Genomic DNA, 21,031 nt, shown 5'->3' on the forward strand with positions numbered 1-21,031 from the left:
GTGAGAGCAGTGACGAGTCAGCCTGCCTGTAGCGCAGTTTGACTTCAGCACCATGGACAGATTTCGTCAGTGCGGTGGAGGAACTTGAGGCTTCAAACTGCTGGACACTGGTTTGCAGGACTCTGAATATACATGAATCCTCAGCGTGTAGCTTTTGAGCTTTTGAATATAAAATGCTTGCACATGATACTGCCCGATGGAGGTAAACAACCAGCCAAGATCAACGATGCCACCCTGTTTATCCAAGCACTCTAATAAGGCCAGGCTACAATAAGATGCAGAGTGTTTGCTTCTATGGAAAAACTCTAGCTTTAAATCAAATACAATCAACCGTTTGCATGCTGCTTCATCGCGGAAAGAGAGTCTTAATTGTAAGTGAATTAACATTCTCGGAAGGTAGAGATGTATAGTGGAAAATGTAAGAAAATGTTGAACTCGCATTTTTCCAGGCTGTTTGATTTAGTCGCATGTTCTTGCAACCGATCGGGAAAACCCTTCAAAGACGGGCAGAGTACATCTTTCACTGGGACAAGCCGTGAAGCAACCCTTTCGTTTTGCCATCTGGAAAAATGAAACTGTGCTCTCCACCGTGTAACTACGCGATCCCAGACCGTCTGTCAGTTTTACCGACCTGCTACCGGCAGGCTAGATTAAACGACTCTGAATGGGATACGGCATTAACATAACGCACTCTAACACGGAGTACTCCGGGCTATGATTCCCTTTCCGCCGTTTTATTCCCTTATTCTAAGCTATTCCGACTATCTCATTATTTCAGACTTTTATGAGCCCGTGTCAAGGAATGGTCGCACCGTCTCTCTTGTATTTGCAGTTTTCCCCTCACTGGGCAGATGTTTGCGCTCACGGGGTCGTGACGTTGAAATAACGATGATTTTAGCTGAAACTCGGGACGCGAACGGCGTCCGGCAGTTAAAGAGAGCTTGAGGTTTCCCTCACAGGTTTGCACAGGTTGGACAAACATATTCCGCTCTAACAGCGGAGTGGAGCGCTGCGTGAGGATGGATTGGGTTCGTAATGTAATTAGTTATTCACCAGCGCGCGTTCTCTGACACTCTTTCTCACTTTGGACTTAAACCCCACCAACAACAACGCCACCCCCAAAAACCCAACAGTATATATGTTAAACGTCGCATTTTCAAATTAATCACTTTGATTTTCTGACTTTATGCCCCGCGCACCCCTTTTGTGAATCATTCATTGACAGATTAAACATGAGTTCTGTTGTTTTGTTTTTCTCTCCACTTTAACCCGTCCAGAATTTACCATTTGGGTTCAAGCAAACCTAAAGACGTCGGAGAAGGAGGGTGGAAGATGTAGAAGGAGATGGAGAAACAGTCCGTCTAACCCTGGGTGAGTGAGTGAGCGAGTGAGAGACAGAGCAGGGGCGGACGAGCTGAAGAGAGAGAGACTGGGCGCGCATGTCCAGTTCTTCCATGCAGGCTGTTCTCCCTGCTCGCCAATCATTCTACGAGTTTCCCCTCACTCTTTCTCTCTCCCTGTGTTCACATGTGCACCGGACCCACAGCTTTCTTCTGAGCGGACACTGCAGGGAAAGAACCGACCGAAACCACCATGGAATAGGAATACGACCCGGGAAACGGGGGAAAATAAAACCTCTCTTATCTTCTTCTCTCTTTTTTCCCCGTCTCTTTTTTTCTAGCGCCTTTTTCTGTCTTTTCGCATCTTCCCCATCTCCCTCGATGTCTCTCAACAGTTTCTGAAGGGATTGAATTAAAGAAAAATGAGGATTATAATTTTTTCTTGGCACTTTCTCGGGGTGTATTCCGCCCTTTGGGGGCTGGCGACAGGGGCTTTCCCCAGCTCAGTGCAGATAGGTGAGTTGGAGGATTACTGATTTTACGCACGGACACTCAGATCTGACACACTACGCGGAATTTTGGTGGATTTTTAGCGGACAGCAGTCACCATGAAAAAAAGGTGCACCAGGACCCAGCAAACCATAAGATTCTGTAAAACACGAGAAATCCACTTAAGAATGAAGGAACAGAAGAACATATAACTATAGGAACATTCCCTCTGTGGTGCATCTTTTCTTACTTTTATTATTATTTTTCTAATCCAAGATATTTTAGTGCTGGTTTGGTTGTGACTCATATGGTTTATAAATGCACACAAACGCTTTCACTCTGTCTGTCCTTCTAATGTATTTGCGTGTATTTTACACGCTGTTCGGGGCTCATGAATGTTTCAGCGAGCTTTGTTCCCTTCTAGTCTTCTTCAGTGTTTAGACACTGCAGTATTCTCTCTCTCTCTCTCTCTCTCTCTCTCTCTCTCTCTCTCTCTCTCTCTCACACACACACACACACACACACACACATACACACACACACACACTCTTTCTCTCTCTCTCTCGCTGTCTGCCCTTTTCCAGTTACCCCGTGTCAGTGCGGGATGAGCCTGTATTTCAAGCCATCTAATAGATCTGAGATGAAGTTAACTGCATCTGAATCATGGGTTTACTCATATGAACCACCACACATGCTCAGAATCTCTTCCTCCCCTTCTTTGCTTCACGCACAAACATACACACATCCAGCCAGGCATGTGTGTGATAATGAATGCACTGCATCACTCCTTGTGGGGGGCAGCTGGGAGGTCCTATAATGAGATTCGCCTCCTTGACTCTGTCTCTCTACAGCTGCCAATAAACTTAATGCGCTAAATATTTCCTGATTTTATACACACAGGTACACGCATACACACATACACACATTTGCACTGATATTCAAGCATGGATGTGCACACATACACTGTCCACATACAGTTAGAGTAATGCACACCTGGTGTATTCTGCGCATTTGAGTAGTTACAAATGTCAAGCACGCATCTAAACATTCAACAACACATGCTCACAGTGAACATGCTTGCATACGTCTACATGCTGCATGAAGCATGCACGATCATGCTAAAGCACACACATGCAGTCTTTTCTTCCCTCCTTCTGGCCAGCCTCCTTAAAACACTCCAATATACATACATGATCATCCACTTGGCTCTCGGGCTGACTTGAGAAGTCATTTGCATATCTCTGCATTGCACACAAGTGTAATGCCATTGGATGCACAGACAATTTTTTTTTACATACGTGTGTTTGAAAAAGAGAGTGTGAGACAAAGAAGAATAAAGATGCGAATATGTAGAAAAAAATATTTGACAAACTACTGCAATGACGTCCTCATCTAGTTTCAGTACGTGTTAAGTGTGTTTGTATGTGTGTGCGTGTGTGTGTGTTCTCTCAGAGGATATTTTACCCTAAAACTAAAATATATTTTCATTTTTGAACAAGCCACTTGGAATTTCTAATCATAAGCCATACAACAATTCAGTTTTGGATGAAATTGTAATGTTTGCACAAAATTATTTCTTGTGAAATTTGCGCAGTTCCCACACATGCTCCAGCTGTAAGGTCTTCTCTGTGTATGTGTACAGACGTGTGTCTTGATATTTGGAGATGATTTCTCTGGGCTTTGTAGAAGAAACACTAGAAATCAGAGTGAAGCTGATGTATTAAAGGGACACATGCAGCCACATGGATAAGTGACATGTTATGTAGTGATAATTGCTTTGTTCAATATGCTCTGCCTCCCATCTCCTCCCCTGTCATTCCTTTCTCAACCCCTCTTCTCCTCTCTCTCTCGCAAAGCAATGTCAAGGCTTCACAGTCTGCTCGTGTAATCCAATTCAGTTGACTTGAGCCTGACTCGGTTGAAACTAATTCACGTTGGTTTTCCTCAAGTCGTAATGTTAGGCAGAATTAATTTATGTGATTATCTTAACGTCAATGTCAATCTTTATTTCAATAGAACAAAGCAACAAGGATGACCTAGTGCTTTACAAAACAAACAAGATAAAATCTTAGCTCAGTAAAATAAGCACAACAAAACAAAACATAAAAACAAATAAATACAATTAAATGTGACTAAAAACAAACCAAAAAAGACACCACAACATAAAAAAGACATTAATGGGACTCAAGAGTAACAGGAAGTCCAACTGAACTGGAATTAAACGGCAAAATAGAAAAAGGGAGTTTTAAGATGGGATTTAAAAGACTGTATAGACTGCAGTACAAATATCAAGTGGCAGGTTTTTCCACTAGAGGCTGCAACTGCAAAAGCCCGATCCCCTCTATGCTTAAATTAAGACCTCGGCTGCACTAAGAGCATCAGGAAAGATGATCTCCGTGCTCTTTTTGGGGTTATATAAGTTGAGCAGCTTGGTTAAACAGCTGTGTGCTATACCATTTAAAATTTGAGCAAATTTAAATAAAATGTTCAAATCAATCCAAAAAACGGACAGGTAAACGGACAGCGTGTAAATCTGTTAAAACTCCAATGATGCGCTCATGCCTTCTAATACCTGTTAAAATCGCAAGATTTGCAAGATAAATTGCAAGATCCTGATCCTGAGCACTTATAGCTAAACAACAAACCGCCTGGACTTATAGATGCCCTACAAGGGACTACTTGCCAGTAAGCGCTACAGGTGTGTTTTTTTAGTTATGACACTAAATAAATGATTTATCCAAGTACTTGCTAAGTATTTTAAAGATACAAGAAAGTGACTGACTGCGAGTTGCTTTCATACGTACAATTTTAATATGTACCTAACACAAGCCATGACTGTTAACAGCACTGACTGCTCGATAGCTCTAAAAGCTCCTTTAGGTTGTGGCTTAATTTTATTGTCTTCTGACTGCCGAGTACATTTGTGATTGACGTTTAAAACAGTTTACAACACAACATTCCAGATGGTTCAGTCAAACAGACCATTTCGCTCACTGGTTTTCTCTCTTCTTTGGTGGTTGGAGGTTCATTGCTGCCATCCATCTGTTGGAGTGAATCAGGTGAAAAATCCATTTTTTTCAGTGTTTTAGCTGATATAATTTTGCTATGTTATGTTATCTTAACACAGCTTAGGCTGCTGATGTGTAGTTTACAAGGGGTTATTCTTTGCATATGAGGTGATATGAAAAAAAACTCTAAACATTTTCACATCACTCTTTGCAGTCCTGTGAAAAACTAAGTACACCCTTAATGTTTCCACAGGAATTAGGAAGGTAAGTAGATGCCAGATGCTGCCAGATATTTGATCACCTCATCATGAGCAAGTTTAAGCACCTCTAGAAAAAGAGACCTTTTGCCAGTTTATAATTTTGAAGCATTCGGGTATTACTTGGCAAAATACCACAAAGATTGGACCTCCCAGTGAATTTGCACCATGGTTAGACTGCGTAATGGAAAAGTTCATGAAAAGATTGAATAAGTATGTCCTGAATGGGTTTTCTGCAGAAAGCCTCTTCAAAATAGAACATGGCAGCATTGCTTAGGTTTGCAAAGCTGAACCTGAACAAATGACAAGACTTTTTGAACAATGAGCTTGTTTTTCAGCCACAGTGGTCCTTAAATTCTGCTGTACACCAAAGTGTTCTAGAGTCAAATGGGAGGTCATCTGTTCGACAGCTAAACCTTAGCTAATATTGAGTCACGCAGCAGGACGATGACTATCCCAAGCATAGCAATAACCTACAACAGAACGGCTGAAAAAGAAAAGACTCAAGCTGTCAGCATGACACAGTCAAATTTCAGCGCTCACACTGACTGAAATGCTGAGATGAACATTAACAGAACTGTGCATGAACAAACCTCAATGAATTTTAGTAACGCAAAGAAGAGTTGGCCAAAATATCTCTATCATGATGTGAGAGACTGATGAAGTTATAATAAAGTTATTTTTGAAGTGAAGTTTTTGCTTCTAAAGGTGCTGAATCATGGGGTGTACTTAGTTTTTCACTAGACTGCAGTGAAAAACTTCATGTCTCCCTACGCTCCTCTTTTTAGTGGGTGGGTCACTCTCAGAGCTTTTCAAACATTGTCTCACCCACTTATTTAATTCATATTTTGTTCCATTTATATCTCACTGAAGGCAAATACCTAGCATATCTATAACATTTTTGATCTCTTCTGTTGATTTTAGAAGTTACTGGTGTTATATTACAGGTAGCATATTTTTTCAAGGTTAAAGAACAGAATCTTTTCCATTGAGAATGTATGGAAAAGATTACATGACCTTTAACAGCTTTTCCCTCATTTTTTTCTTTCTTTCCTTTCTAGTACAGGTAGTAACCTGTCAGTCCCATCTATCTCTCTAGTTCTTTTCCTACATATCTGTATAAGTTTTATCTTCTTGTTAATTTGGCCTTTTTTCCTGTTTTATGCAATACAGCTACCTTTTCTGTTTCTTCCTACCTCTTCTTCTCATTCTCTTTCACTGAACTGCATGAGGGGAAGCTCTCATTTTTAAAAAAAAAAAAAACAATGACTTTTAACGCTTGCTCTCTGTTACTCTGTGTTTTTTCATGGCATATTCTCCTCCTTTATTTGGCTGACCCTTTTTGATCTGTTTTCTTTTAAGTCCTCTCAGACTCATTATCTCTTTGATGGCTTTCCCGACAGCTTAGTCGTTTCTCTTTTCTTCTCCTTTCCTCTCCATCTCTCTGTCTTTCTCAGATTTCATCAATGCAGTCTGCAGTGTGAGCCTCCATAAATGTGTTGGTATTCATGTTTGTGCGTGAGACAGAGAGCGAGAATGTGCTAAAAGACAAATTACCTTTTATAACAAAGCTAATGAAGATCTTGGCTATCTCCTCACTTCTCCCCTCCTCTGTTTTTCTCTGCCCTCCCCATTTATCTTTCGTTCCCTTCATTACTCTTCTACCTGTCACTCTCCGTCTTTCGCGACTTTTCCCACCCGACCCCTCTCCGCCTCACAATAACTCACTTCCTTTCTTTTGAATCATGTTTCTTACCTTCTTGGCCTCTCTTCTTCTCTCTTTGTCCCTCTTTCTAGGTGGATTGTTCATTAGGAATACTGATCAGGAGTATACAGCTTTTCGACTAGCTATCTTCCTTCACAACACCAGCCCTAATGCTACGGAAGCTCCCTTTAACCTGGTTCCACATGTGGACAACATAGAGACTGCCAACAGCTTTGCAGTCACCAATGCATGTAAGTACTTAACTATGTAGCTGGTTAAACAACAAATGCGTACAGTATGCCTCTCTCTCCATGCCTTTTGCTCCCTTTAGCTAATCTGTCATTACCATTTTAGATAAATATTTGTTTTATTTTCTACCTGAAGTTGTTCAAAGGATCAAACTGTAACCGTATTTTAAACGCACAGTATCATATCTTGCTTCGAGCGGTCTTTTTCTTCAAATTGATGTTTTAAAGTGCTGATTTTAGACACTGTACAAGACAATGAAACAGTGATAAATGCTAAAGTCGTTGCTGTGTGGCATTTTGAAGCACTGTCAAGTGGTTAATTCTGTTGGCAGTTGTTACCCAGACTGATTTATTTCATTCTCTTCTATTCACATCATCACTCCCATCTGTAAAAGGATAACATAACCCATCACAAAATATTGCAGGCTGTTACAAGTATAAAATTAGTCTGGGAACTGTTGCAGACAGTGTTTAATATGGGTCCTTTGTGTTCAGAACAGAGGGGAACAGTTGGTGCTTGTGTCCTCTCTGATCTTTTGAAAGATGACAGCTAATCTTTCACCATCCCTGTCTGTTCATGAGGGGATGACATCTAATCCTTCAAACTCCCTGTCGACCTGGAAGCCTACGAGAGAGATTTTACGATGTTTGCGCTCGCAAGGTAGTGTTAACAAGGCTATATGGGCAGCTGGTTGGCGATATGTCAGAACTGCTGCACATGCTGCAGGTTTCTCTGGGTTTTTCATAGAGGAGCCCCAACTGTGGAATACCGATTTTTGCCAGAAGCTATTTTCTTTCCAAGAATTGTAAGTGACAACATATGGACACAAAATTTAATTCCACTCAATGCAATATAATATTTGCATAATGAAAGCATTTAAGTGACAGTATAAATAAAGTGCTCTGCCATTGGAAAGAGATACCAAAAATGAGCTTTTGAGTTTACCTGACCAATCTTACCTTACCAAACAAAATAAGATGGAACAGATTTATTTAAAAAAAAATCACATGTCAGGTACTTACATCATTTTACAGTATGTTTAAAACTTCACTAGATTACAGGACATCCACCCTTTTCTCTTTTTCACTCAGCTCCATTATTTTTTTCTTAACTGCTTTGATCCTTTGCTCATACCGAGGCTGCTGGCTTGCGGCTCTAAGCTCTGGATAGCGTTAGCTTTAACACATTTTTCTTTGTTGGCTATTTTTATTTATTTATTTATTTTACATATTTGCACATCTACATGTGTAAGATCATCAAAAACATTTTAATATTACACAAAATTAAACAAAATAAAATGATAACTGGTTGCGCCACCCTTGGCAACAATGACTGCAATCAAGTGTTTATGATAAATGGTAATGAGTCTTTCACATTGCTGGGGAGGAAATCTTTACAGAGAAATCCAGCCACTGATGATAACCTCTGTATGAGGTTTGGATTTAAGAAACTGGATTTAAGTCTGGACTTTGACTAGGCTACTTCAAAACCTTAATTTTCTTTGTGAGTCACTCAGAGGAGGACTTACCTTTCAGATCATTGTTGTACTGTGTAACCCAAGTCTGCTTGAGGGGGTTCCATTCATGGTTCCATCAATTACGACAAGTCGTCCACTTCCTGAAGCAGCAAAGGTCAAAAGTCAGTATTAAAGTATGGTCATCTTTGAAATCGCCAAGAGAAGAATGGTAAACTGATATTTCAGTGGCCATTTACCACCTTAGACTGTTTTTTAACCCATTTTTTCACCCATTCTTGATTGCTATCAAATGTGTTAGGTTTTTCCGCTTAAAACCCTTAACACGTTTGAGCAGCAATCAAGACTGGGTTGAATTTATACTAATCAACTAATGTTGTTTCCCACAAAGTTCAGAACTGTTTGTTATAACTGCTTCTTTAGTCTGATTTGTGTCACATCGCCAGTTTGACCAACAGTTTAGGGAATGTTAGATCAATGTGATTCTTGTTCTTGTTTTCAACTCATATGACTGAGAGATGTCCTTGTGTATTTTGTATGATAGTCATTTAGTTATTTGTTTTCTAGAAGCCCCAGTTTAAGTCAGTTGTGTGCCTGCGCTTGTTTACAAGTCTTTGTGATTGCATGTTTGAGTGCAGTGTCTTTTATGCCAGTGTTTGAGAGGGGATAAAGCTTCACTGATACTCTCGGTGAGCTGAATCTAGACATTGGGTGAGTTTGATAAAGCAGAAAAGTGAAAGCTTTAAGAAGAAAGAATTTATTTATCATTTATCCAATTGTTCGCAAAATATGTGTTTTTCCTCTCAAGGGCATCATCATATCACGTTCCCTCGTTAACTCAGTTCTAAAGTCCATCCATCCTATTTTAGGGAAATTCTCAAGAGACTGTGTTGCACCGTTTTACCTCCTTATCTCATTAAGCTTTAACAAATCGACCACCAGGGTTATTAACTAGGTGCTGTGTACGAAATCAATACAGTATTTTACAACAATGCACCGCTTGTCTTCACAATATTATATCAATTTGTTTTCCAGGAACAAATAAATGGTTCAGAATCTGAAATGTTTAAAGCATCACCTGACAATAGTTTTATGTTTGTTACGTGAGTAAAATTAATTTCGAGATGCCATACCCTCCACCCAAAAGGGAATTGCTAAAATTTAACTGAAGTAAAATTCTAGTTATATTTAATCATAAATCAAAAGTGTACAATGTAATTTCCAAGTTTGTTTCTACACACTGCACCACAGAGCCACATAAATTAATAGATTAGTTAATACAGCTACAGTCACTGGAAAATTGATAGTCTACAACCTCCCACCCTTAGATTCCTTCACACACTGCATCTGTTCCAGTCCATTGTTAAGCTGAGCGAGTGAGTGGAATGGTGCACAATGAATAAACATCAGGTTGATGCTTTCTTATAAAGTAAGGGGAGGAGTATGAAGGTGCCATCAATCAGCCTGACTGACTTAGAAATGTGACCATCAGAAACCCTGTTGTGCCATAAAAAAGTGGAGATTTGGGACTAAATATTTCAATGTAAGCGCTGCATTTTTTCCCAATGAAGAGATATAGAGATATAGATATAGATAGTTAATGTATGTTAAATGATATTCTCAGAGAGGGTGGATAATTTTTTTCTCAGATATCTCACAGAGTGTCTAGTGTCTTTCTGTGTTTGCATGTTCTCCCTGTGCCTACATTTGTTCTCTCTGAATACTTGTCACACCTCTGCTATCCAAAGGCTAAAGAAGCATTCACTCTTAATCGAAAATATCAAATTCCTTGTGATAACTGAAAATTCAGGGAATCTCCAAAATCATTCGGTTTCAGTCTTTGGATTCTGTTGATGCAGTTCAGGAATTCACATTCATGAACCATCATCAAGAAGCCACACTTTTGTGCTGACTGACCCGTTTCTTCCTTGCTCTTAACACAACCGCTCAAGTTTATTTTCAGTGAATCATATGTGTACCGTTCTCTTACAAGTGTGCAAACAAACACACACATACACGCACAGGTGTTGGCAAGAGGAGGCTCTTCTATGCAAACCATGGGCTCTTCCCCTCTCTCTCTTGCTCTCTCCACAGGCTACGCGTAACAAGCAGAGCCACTTCTTTCTCTCTGCATCTTTTTTCTCTCTCTCCCTTTCTTGCCCACTCTTTTCACTTTTGTTCCATCCCTCCCTCTCACCTTCGCCGGTTTCCACTTCTCCCTCTTTTCCCTCCTTGTCTTTCCATCTCCTCAGACTCTTCCTCTTCATTGCGTTTTACTGCGCCTATCCTCTGCACAGGCGTGGCGAATGGATCACTAAACTAATCCTTGACTCTTGCTCCGGGTGGTGAGCAACACTCCGAATTTGAATAGCGAATACTGCCTCTGACCTTGGCTAGTTCCTCTCTATTCTAGCATTCAGAAAGTGTGAATGGATCATGAAAATCCTCGGTCCCCATCGCTTCTCCTGGTCACCCAGGAGTACAAACCATTTTCTCATAGCAGTGTCACACATCCGTATATCCTCATCTGCCATCAATCTTTGTATTTCTGTCTATATCAGCACATATATCTGTGTAGGATGTGACTCTGTGTCTTACTTTGTTAAAGCTGTGTGTATTGATGTTTGTATTAATGTGTCCCAGTAGAGAACCACACTACTCCACTGGGCGAAGAGCTCCATCTCTTTTCAAGGGTTTGATCATGCTAATCCATGTGCTTGATTTGTGTACGTGTGCGTCTACAAACCTTTGCACCACTAAGGTGCGTGATAGTGTGTGTGCTGTGAAAACCAAAACAATCCACTGAGACAGAGTGCGATGAAGATAGTCAGAAAGTGATAAGGTGCATTAGAGGCAGAGACGGAAGAAATTGAGAGGAAACGATTTGTAACAATAGGTGGTTATGCTTTGTTTGTGGCGTCAAAGCTTAAAAACATAATGATGAGTGTTTGGGTGTAAGTGAGATTCTATTCTATTCTATTGCTTTCTATTCTATTCATTACTGCACAGCTGTAAAGATGATTAGGCAGGATGTGCAGTTCTGTGTGGTGTGGTTGGTTGATTATCGCTGCGATGCATGACCTCATTTGCCACCTTAAGTTAATATAGATTGTCCCTATAGTCAGTTATTCACAAATCAATAACTGACTGCCACAGATTGCGTTTACATGCTGGCTGCACATGATTATCTCTGCAGCCTGCCTGAGTCAAACTGTTGGAGTCAGACTCTCCTTGATGTGTCCGTCTTGCTTTGTTCCTAAATTAATCAGCTCAGAGATGTGGTGACAATTAGTCTTCTCAATTAAGAGTTTTCCACCTATGCATCACACAAAAAAAACAGCCTTCACACATCTAATAAGTATATGGACACAGTCTCGTATATAGATAATGATAAAATATCATAAACTGCTTACACTTCACATTTGTTCAATCTTAGCTCTGTTGCTAGTTGTGCTTCCCACTTTTAGAATAAATGACACAGTGTAACAAAACATTACTGATACACTGAACTCATTGGGTGTTTGCATCACCGTGGATATGGATAACCAGCAGTGTGCAGTGACAAGCAAAACAGTAGACCTACAGATGGGTAACAAATTAAAGTAAAAACCCAACATGAAGGGCCTCAGTCAGATGGAAGCTTCAAAGTGCAGTGACATTGGTTCACTGAGCTTCTGGACCTTTGATGGAGTGATAAAACACCAATCTTCCAAAGTATGTTGTCTTATTTTGAATTTTGATGACGTGGTGGAGTGGGCTGTCTAATAAGTCAATAGAAAACTCTCAGCTTTTCAGCTGGTTCGACATTGGGTGACTTTGAAAGCTGTAGCACATGATTTACATCATCTTTATACTCATCAAACTGTTCAGTGACCCTTTGTACCTTATCAGCTTGGGCACTCCTGCTCTAGAAGAGACAATTCCCATCGAATGCGTCGAATGTGACCCATCCCCATAGGGGTATGAGTGGATCTAGATTTGGCTGGTGTGGGCAGTATGGTCTGGATTTTTGCAGTATGTTGGTACAAGATGTTATTTTCTGATTGTCAAAGATTTTCCCTGAAAAAAAAAGTGTTGAAAAAAGAGTTGTCGCCTTTTCAGTACTAGATTTCTTGCAAAACCTTCTCTGTTGCAAACCTTCTGCTCGGCACAGTTCCTGCTCTGTATGAATAAATAAACAGAAATACCGCAGTTGTAGATTACAGAAGTCTTCCACTTAAAAAAACACGATGTTGCCTGCATGTAACTTTTTTGCAGGGGGAATATTTCATGTCAAAGTAAATGAAAGAATAGGATGCTATGAATGCAAATCTGTCATAGAAATGTACAGGTGAACAGGCAACAGCAAGTGACGGGTAGCTTTAAAATGATTGCGAGTGTGCCAGGGTTCCAGTTAGCTCAGGTTGGCTGATATCATTTCTGTCAACAGCTCTTAGCGCTGCTGTTTTTAAGGGGCTTGTTTCCAACGTGTTTCTGGAAACACGCCCGATCCTTTCTTATTGACAAGAAAATGACTGATACGCTGCACCAATTTAGGTAGTGATTGAAATGGTGTTGATGCACGGACGACAATGAGCTCTGTGTGTGCACACATGTAGCCACACACTTCAAAAGAGTTCATCAGTGTTTAAATTTTCTCTGCATATCCAGGCTTGGAGCTTTGATTAAATAGATTCCTGGAACAGATGGCTACAACTCAACACCACCCACTCTCACACACACATAAATACAAATTTTTACACAGTCTTCTTGACACACATTGATTTTGCCAACCTTTCCACTCGTATACAGCATTACTCTGTGCCTTTACCTCACTCAATTCCTTCATTAAAAGGCTCTGTCATCTTGTAGATGATTTGAGTGGCTCAGTAATGGCACTGTACGATCTTTTTTATTTGTGATGTTTTGCATGGTTATATGTCTTCATAATGACCACACTGGAGGAAGTACACTGAAATTATATCTAAAACGCCCTGGAAAAGCAAGGAGATTGAATTTGCAACAAACCTACATTTATTCATGTTACTTGTCATGAATTATTCTAATTGTGCTGACATTCCACATCCCCAAAATGCCAGGAGTCATCCTGGATGTCTTTAGTGATATAGACTGGGTATTGTATTTGGAAAAAAAAGGATGCCACATTATTGATATGAAATGAAAATTATTAACCTACATGGGGCTCAATTCAAATACAAAAATCAAAGTGAAAATATTATGCAGGAAGTTTGTCCATTTCGCTCAAATTTCATTGCAGCGATTCATTTTAATCATACAAAATTGTACAATACGGCCACCACATGCTTGTATGTATGCCTGGCAATTTAAGGACATACTCCTAATGAGACGACAAATGGTGATCTCCCAAATCTGGACCAGGGAAGCCCTGCGCTTCTGGATAGTCTGAGGTGAAACCTGGTAGTATCAGATGACACCTACAGTAATGGCAGTCAGGATGACATTGCCTAGCCTGTAGAGGTCTGTGTGTCCATCCTGGAGGAGTTGGGTTAGGGTTAGTTAGGGTTAACAACCCCCTCTGTCATTTAACCAACCAGATCAATATCCCACACATTTAATTGGCTTGATACTACTCTCTGTTTAAAAAGCGTCCCTTTAATTTGGTGAGCCATGTACATTTGAAATGTTTTATGTGTTCCTATTTTGTCCTGCGTTAATATTAGTTTTTGTTCCTAGAATTGTGATGATACATTAATGAAGCTTTCAAGATCATGTTCTTATGAACTGCTGGACCAGTTTCACATACCACACAGTTCAGGGTGTTTCCTTTGAATGTTCTCTCTGAGACACTACAAGACCTTAACATTAGAATCAGCATTGGCTGTCTCAACCCTGGAGGAGGAATGCATAGCCTGGTGTTGTTCCAAATCTAACACAGTGCCTTTTGACTTTGAAATGAAGTCTTCTGCTTCCAGAAGGTTGAGCTTTAGCTGAAGATCCTAATCCTTCACAAACAGTTTGAGTCCATTTGAAAGAGATACTAGTGTTTGCACACAAGTTTGATGCTGAGGTGAAATTGTAGAGTGCAAAGTACAAACTTCTCTGAGTGCACCTGACTTGGACCAACCAATGTAATTACATATTGAATGTAATTGCTGATTGAAAAACACTGGTGTGTTATAATCACTATGTGTATCAGTGATGATGCGATCTAAACAGACTACGTTTCACTCAGTTGACCTTTGAGCAGTCAGCTGTGCACGGAGCACAGCGAGGTCAAAAAATTCACTAGTGTGAGCAGCTGTGGTGTTCACTGTTGCAAGTTGATGTGCCCGATACACTGACATAAAACAGGAGGAGTTCAGTGAGCATTCAGTGTGTTTTAAGTCAAATTATAAATGAATTTCAGTAAGAAGAGATTGTTTGCAAAAGAGAAAAAAGTGAAAGTAAAAAAGCATTTTTGGCAGATAGACTCCAATGAATCATTAAGGTAAATCCCAGATGAAGATAGTTTGACTGCGCCCCAGGGTGCCTAGAGACTAGACATAAGTGGGAGGCTGAGGGAGACTTTGAGTGCAACACCCTGGAAAACCGAGATGAGGTGGTGGGAGGCACGATAGACAGCTTTAATAGGAAGAGTGACAGGTCAGAACGATTTTAAAGAACAACGGCTAAGGGCTTGGAGAATGTGGATACATAGATCACTGGACAAGAGCGGTGACGCTGAAAGGTTGAATGTGATAAAATTGATGGTTTGGGAAAATGTAAGTAATGAATAAAACTACAGGGAATCCAAACTGAACATGAACATGAGAGTCAGCTCTCCCTCACAGTGCATTAAAAACAGTTTTGTAGCGTGGAGACTGCATGTCATAACTGTGTATTAGTGAATCGCACTTACTTTAAAGTTATTCATTGATGTATTTTAGTGCATTTAGGCTTCACATGAGCAACAAACAATTGAAAAATTTAAAAAATAAAAGTTACTGCCCATGTTAACATTTGTGATTCAGTGTTTTCAGTCATTGAAAATGCGCTCACGTACAGTGTGGATATAAATCTCATTTATTTCATTTTGACTTCTCTTGACCGCTAGGTTCACATGCACATGACCATCTGTGGTTGGCTATCTTACCACAGTATTGACTTTCATATTTTCCCCCCATTTCTTTTTTGTAAAATAACCACTGATGGTCAACTGCTGAACAGCCGCCTATGTGTAGGGTGCGGGGCTCCTGTGGATCACTGTAAGTGCTCCCTGAAGAATTGCTCGGTTGCTTTGTTTTACTACAGCCTCTTCAGTGATTACCAAAATGTAAGCAATATTATTAAATCACGCAGTATGTTGCAATGATTCAGCCCACTGCCTCAGATAATCTGATTTTATTTTGTGGTACAATAAAACATGCACTCTCAGTGTATTTCAATTCTTTCATTAAAAAGTCCACTGTTAGGAAGACCTGGCATCTTCCCAGTGAGAGGATTTCTAATGGCAGTAGATTCTGTCTCCTTCAGAGATAGTTAAGGCTGTGACGGACGGGATGTTTGGAGTATTTTTTTCATTTAAAATGTTTCAAAAAAGAATCGGGAGTGGCATAGTCGTGTGGTGGTTAGCGGCATGCGTGCATTAGGCTAAATTGATTATCCTAAGCTAGCTTCAGGTGTGGGTATAAATGGTTGTCAGTCTCTTTCTGTTAGCCCTGTGATAGATTGTGTACCCCGCCTCTTTTAAGCTAACGTTCACACACTCATACACCAGTGTATGCATCAACAACAGGGGTGCCAGGTGTCCCACCACTGTTCTGTTAATTGATGATGGATGGATGGATGGATCTTAATATTTGTACATATCACTGTTGTCTAAAAATGCCTCTCAGGAAATTCCAAAATGGTGATAACGCTTGTGTATCTGTGTAAGAAAGAAAGAGGTGGTTTGGATAATATATAGAAACAATATATTCCCAGTCTGACATATAAAAACATTTTGGTATAAAAGTGAAAAAGGGACAATGTATCCACTTTTAAGGAGTCAGACTGATGCTAAAGCTGCACTGGAACCCATATTAATGAAATTCTTTTTTGTGGGTCTGCTGTACCTTGAGGCGAGATGAGACACTGTGCCACATTCGTGTTGCAGGTTTTGCAGACTACCAACACTGAACCGTTAAGTTAAATCCTCCCACAACATACTGCAGTGTTGTTGTTGTTTTTTTGTTCTTGTCTTGTTCAGACAAGTGATGTGAAAGCAACAATGAGAAAAAATATTTCAATTAACTGTGGTTAGGCAGAGAACATCAATCGGGTGGATGGAGGTTTTTTCTTTTTTTTTCTGTTTTTTTTGGTGGATGTGATTTGCGGGTCAGCACTGTATTCTCTTGCCGTTTTGTTCAAGCCCCGGTAGTAATGAAGAGTGAATAATATTATTAGACCATGCAGTATGTCTCAGTGAATAGCAATGTTCCCTCCAGGTAATCTGACTTCTCCTGGATGAAAGGCCGACTCTGTCTCTTAAACACACACGCTGACCCACACCTACACACTCATATGCACTCACACAGTGCCTCAACTGCCTCTATCTGTCTAATGTGTTTCATTAAGATCTCTATTTTCCCAGTAGGCATGATAGCTGTGCTGTAAACAGAAAAAAAAAAGTCTGTTTCCTCTCTGTTTGTTTTTCACGCTCTGGCGTTTGGAAGATGAAAAGCTGGAGAAGAGATGACAGAGGATTTTAAGTGTTACGCGTCGCCTTAGCAAAACACAGGGGTGTTTATACTGAATGGAGACGTGTTCACAGTAATTGTCTGTGACGTCTTTCTGTTGTTCTTCACTTTCTCGGCTTTACTGCTGTTGTTTTTGTGTTCTGATCAAAGGATTTCCATTTGTCGACTTTGTGCTCTTCCTTAAATTCCCCTCGCTTTGCTTTTCCTCCATCACGAGAGTCCGTTTACATACTCGGACCTAATTACAAACATAAACACAGTGCGTGTCTGTTGCCTTTTTAATGTTTTTCCTCATCTTTCCTTTTCCCTTTTTCCCATTTTCAGTAAGACATGGTTTCACCTCGCATTTACACTTGCTATTTTTTTCCTCTCTCACTTTCTATTTCTCTCTCGCGCCATCCTCTGTCTGTCATTACTCTCCCTCATTACTCATTAGCTGTTAAAAGGCTTTTGGTGTCGGACAAAACCTGTGATGTGTCTGTAGTGTGTTTATCTAAACTCAAGCTGACACCTTCGCTGCTAAAGCCCACACTGAACCTACACCTACGTTTTCACATCATCTGTCACCTGCCACAAAGTGGAACCTGGAAACTCAGTAAACCTGCAATAGCTCGTCAAACGGTTTATTTCGTATAGCACTGTTTTACTGTAAATACAGTGATATGTAAAGTATTTATTTTATATATCACACACACGCACATACAAACAGCAAGACCTTCCTGAGGCCCACGTGTGTGAGTTTGTTTCCATGGATTTATGTTGTGGATGAAAGGAAGGGCATTAGTTAATATTGATGAGTGCTGCCACTCAGCTCTTCTCACTGAAGCTCACTTAGAGATGAGAGACATGACCTTTACACACGCGTGCACAGACGCACACTCGCACACATACACACCAAGGTGTTATCTGCACGCATGCACTAACATTCACAGAAGCACACAAAAACACACAAAAAAGTGCATTTGCCGTTGTGTTATTTAAGCCGAACTATTTGTACTCCTAAATTATTCCCACTCTCACTGTAAATGGTGAAACCTAATGCGTGTGTGTAGCTGAGTGTGCTTGTGCATGTGCAAAAAAAAGGAAGGAGAAAAAAAACATGCATGTTGCTCTCAGTGTTAGTTAAAACCACATTTCCGCCTGTAGGATACGCCAACCTTAAGGTCAGTGTCAGCCTTGAACCAATTCATCTCTAATGGCTCTTTGGTATTCTGCTAGGGTAACACATTCCAAGGTAACCAGCAGGTAATTCATCACACTTACAAATAGGAAGAGACAAAATAGGATGTGAAAAAAGCTATTAAACAGATCAGAGCAGTAGTTGGACTGATATGAGGAGAGAAAAAGCCTCTCATGGAAATACAGGAAAACAATGAATTATGCGCTTTCTGCTGATTATCACAGGGACAGGAACTCTTGTGCACACATAAACACACATATACAGACACACTTTGCAATTGGGTAAAAGCAAGTCATCTAACCTTGTGTGTGTGTGTGTGTGTGTGTGTGTGTGTGTGTGTGTGTGTGTGTGTGTGTGTGTGTGTGTGTGTGTGTGTGTGTGTGTGTGTGTGTGTGTGTGTGTGAGTGTGAGAGAGAGAGAGGCCAGGCAAGATGTGTGCCTGTGTTTCAAAAGTCACATCACAGTTTGCCCACTCACATTCTGGCTCTCTTCTGTCTGAGGTAGTGGAGTGCATCAAATAACATGCAGACACACACGCGCAATCGATCTGGCCCTTCAGACAGTCACAGTGATGGATGGACACTCCCCTGCTTCTATTTTTACGCCGGAACACTCTGTGTGTCTGCCTTCTTCTTTTCACAATTACAAAAAAATAAAGAAAACCCCTGTGTCATCAATACAAACTCGTCTGTGTGTGTACTGCGCGTCTTCGATACTGGTGTTTCTCTTTTTTCACCCTGGTTGGAGCCCAGCAGGATTTTCCTGGCTGAACCAAAGGCAGACTTCTGACACTTTTACTCATGCAGCAGAAGTTAGGCACAGCACCACATGGCAAAACTCACAGCCTCATACGGAGGTTCCTTTGGAGTTTTTCTTTTCTAATCATAAAGAAACATGTCAAAGCAAAACCAAGTGAAACACAGTTGTAGGCTCTTGTGGTGCTTGTATTTGTGGTTTTAATGCTCCAGAATGTGTCACATTGTGCATGTGTGCCAGCTTGTGAGCATATTAGAAAAAGAGTGCGACGTCTGAACCACTAGAATTTAATGCCTTGGAAATGTCCAAACACATCACATCAGCATATTGACCAGCTGAGAATTGAAAAACACCTTATCAATAAATAAGGATGGATAAGGTAGCACCAGTAAAGGAAAATCAATGCAAAACTCAAGGCAAATGAATGTATTTGTAATTATTGTTTTGAAGGCTCTTCACCACACACAGCTATAGTTAGTTGTTACTTTGCAGACCGAAGACTTGCACTTTAACTTTGGTGTAATTCTTCTGTATAATTCAACATCTAGTCACCTTTGGTGGGGCTATTTGTACATGATGTGTTATGTAATAGGTTAAACTACAGGAGTGTGTTTCCCCCCCCCCCCCCAAGTTTCAATCCCATATTTATTTAAATCTTATCACTCGGGACCAATGTTCCCTCCCTGAGCGATCCCGTGGACAACTGTGAGCGACATCAGACGTGTGCACTGTGGTCACGCCAGCATCCATCCAAGTTATATGGTTTATTAAAATAATCAAATTACAGCATTTACATTTATGTTAGACTACTTTTAAACTGCTTTAGCCCACTTACAATGAAAATGTAAAAAAAAATCTAGCCTGGCCTGTGTAGTATGTTAACACTATTGGAAGTAAAAATGACTTGAACTCCAATTTCGAAAACACAACTTTCTTTTTCTTTTCTTTTTTTTTAATATATATAAAGCTCTGCAAAATATAGTATATTATGACCAATGTTGGGCAAATAATTATATAGTTACTCCTCAAAAAAGTAGCTCAGTTTGGCAAACAACAAAGTTTTTTGCAGCTATTTTTTTTAAATGCAGCCAAGGCATTTTTAAATAAACATTTCAAACTATTTACAGAACAATCAGCTGTTCTGCATCAAATTTGATGCCACACAGATTATTTGTGCCACTCCAAAAAATAATTTCTGTCCACTATGAGATAAAGGAGAACAACAGCCTGATACCTGCAGGCCTGACAACAGGAGATGTATCACTCCTGTAACACCTGTAACATTCAGCAGTCGCCTCACTGTTCTGACACACACAACAAAACTATTGACTACACTACACACTAACTACACAAGATTTGCGCTAAACGTCTCAAATCTCTCACATCTCAAAACACCGCCGTCACTCCTAAAATTTCCCCCCGTTACTTAACAACTAGATGCCATGTTGCCATATCATTTTTTGATTGGTTGACATGGTACTTTTTTGGACGAATAGGAAAGAGAGAGGGGGGTGGGGGCTTGTTTTTGCTCACAGGCGGAGAGCGCTTTCGAGCCTTTTTTCTTATAAAACGCCGTTTTTACTGTTTCTTCCCGCAGTAAATATAAACAACATAGTATTCAGGAAGGAAACCAAACATTGCATTTTTTTAAAATCACAACTCTGGTTTCACGTGGCCTATCAACACAATTTAAAAACTGGTATTGTTCCGTCTGTCCTGCTCACATCTCCAATGGTTGTACACATTGTCATTAACGTGGCTTCACTCCACCTCAGCCACACCACTTTGCTAGCTAAAACACCGGTGTCGGCACAAAAGGGCGCTGTCATAGCCTGTCAACGACGTTGATTGGCTGCATATACGAATGTGAATCGCATTATTGGCTGGACTATGGG

General features: G+C 40.3%; 1 protein-coding gene across 7 annotated transcripts in view; it reads left to right on the plus strand.

Moving 5' to 3' along the window:
- Window positions 1-1,498: 1,498 nt before the first annotated feature.
- The window catches only part of gria4a (glutamate receptor, ionotropic, AMPA 4a), a 124,929-nt gene continuing 105,396 nt past the window's right edge, over window positions 1,499-21,031 (plus strand). For all 7 annotated transcript variants that reach the window (XR_015124665.1, XM_086261373.1, XM_086261374.1 and 4 more), the window contains exons 1-2: window positions 1,499-1,856; window positions 6,892-7,050. Coding sequence is in view for 6 of the 7 variants with exons in the window: in XM_086261373.1 (XP_086117499.1) it covers window positions 1,763-1,856; window positions 6,892-7,050 (253 nt within the window). In the remaining variant the exon portion in view is untranslated. The remainder of the gene's footprint in view (window positions 1,857-6,891; window positions 7,051-21,031) is intronic.

The sequence above is a fragment of the Aulonocara sp. 'chitande type north' Nkhata Bay genome, linkage group LG14, assembly GCF_057382095.1.
Source record: "Aulonocara sp. 'chitande type north' Nkhata Bay isolate Kocher_YH1m ecotype deep benthic linkage group LG14, A_spYH_male_GT1.1, whole genome shotgun sequence".
NCBI lineage: Eukaryota > Metazoa > Chordata > Actinopteri > Cichliformes > Cichlidae > Aulonocara > Aulonocara sp. 'chitande type north' Nkhata Bay.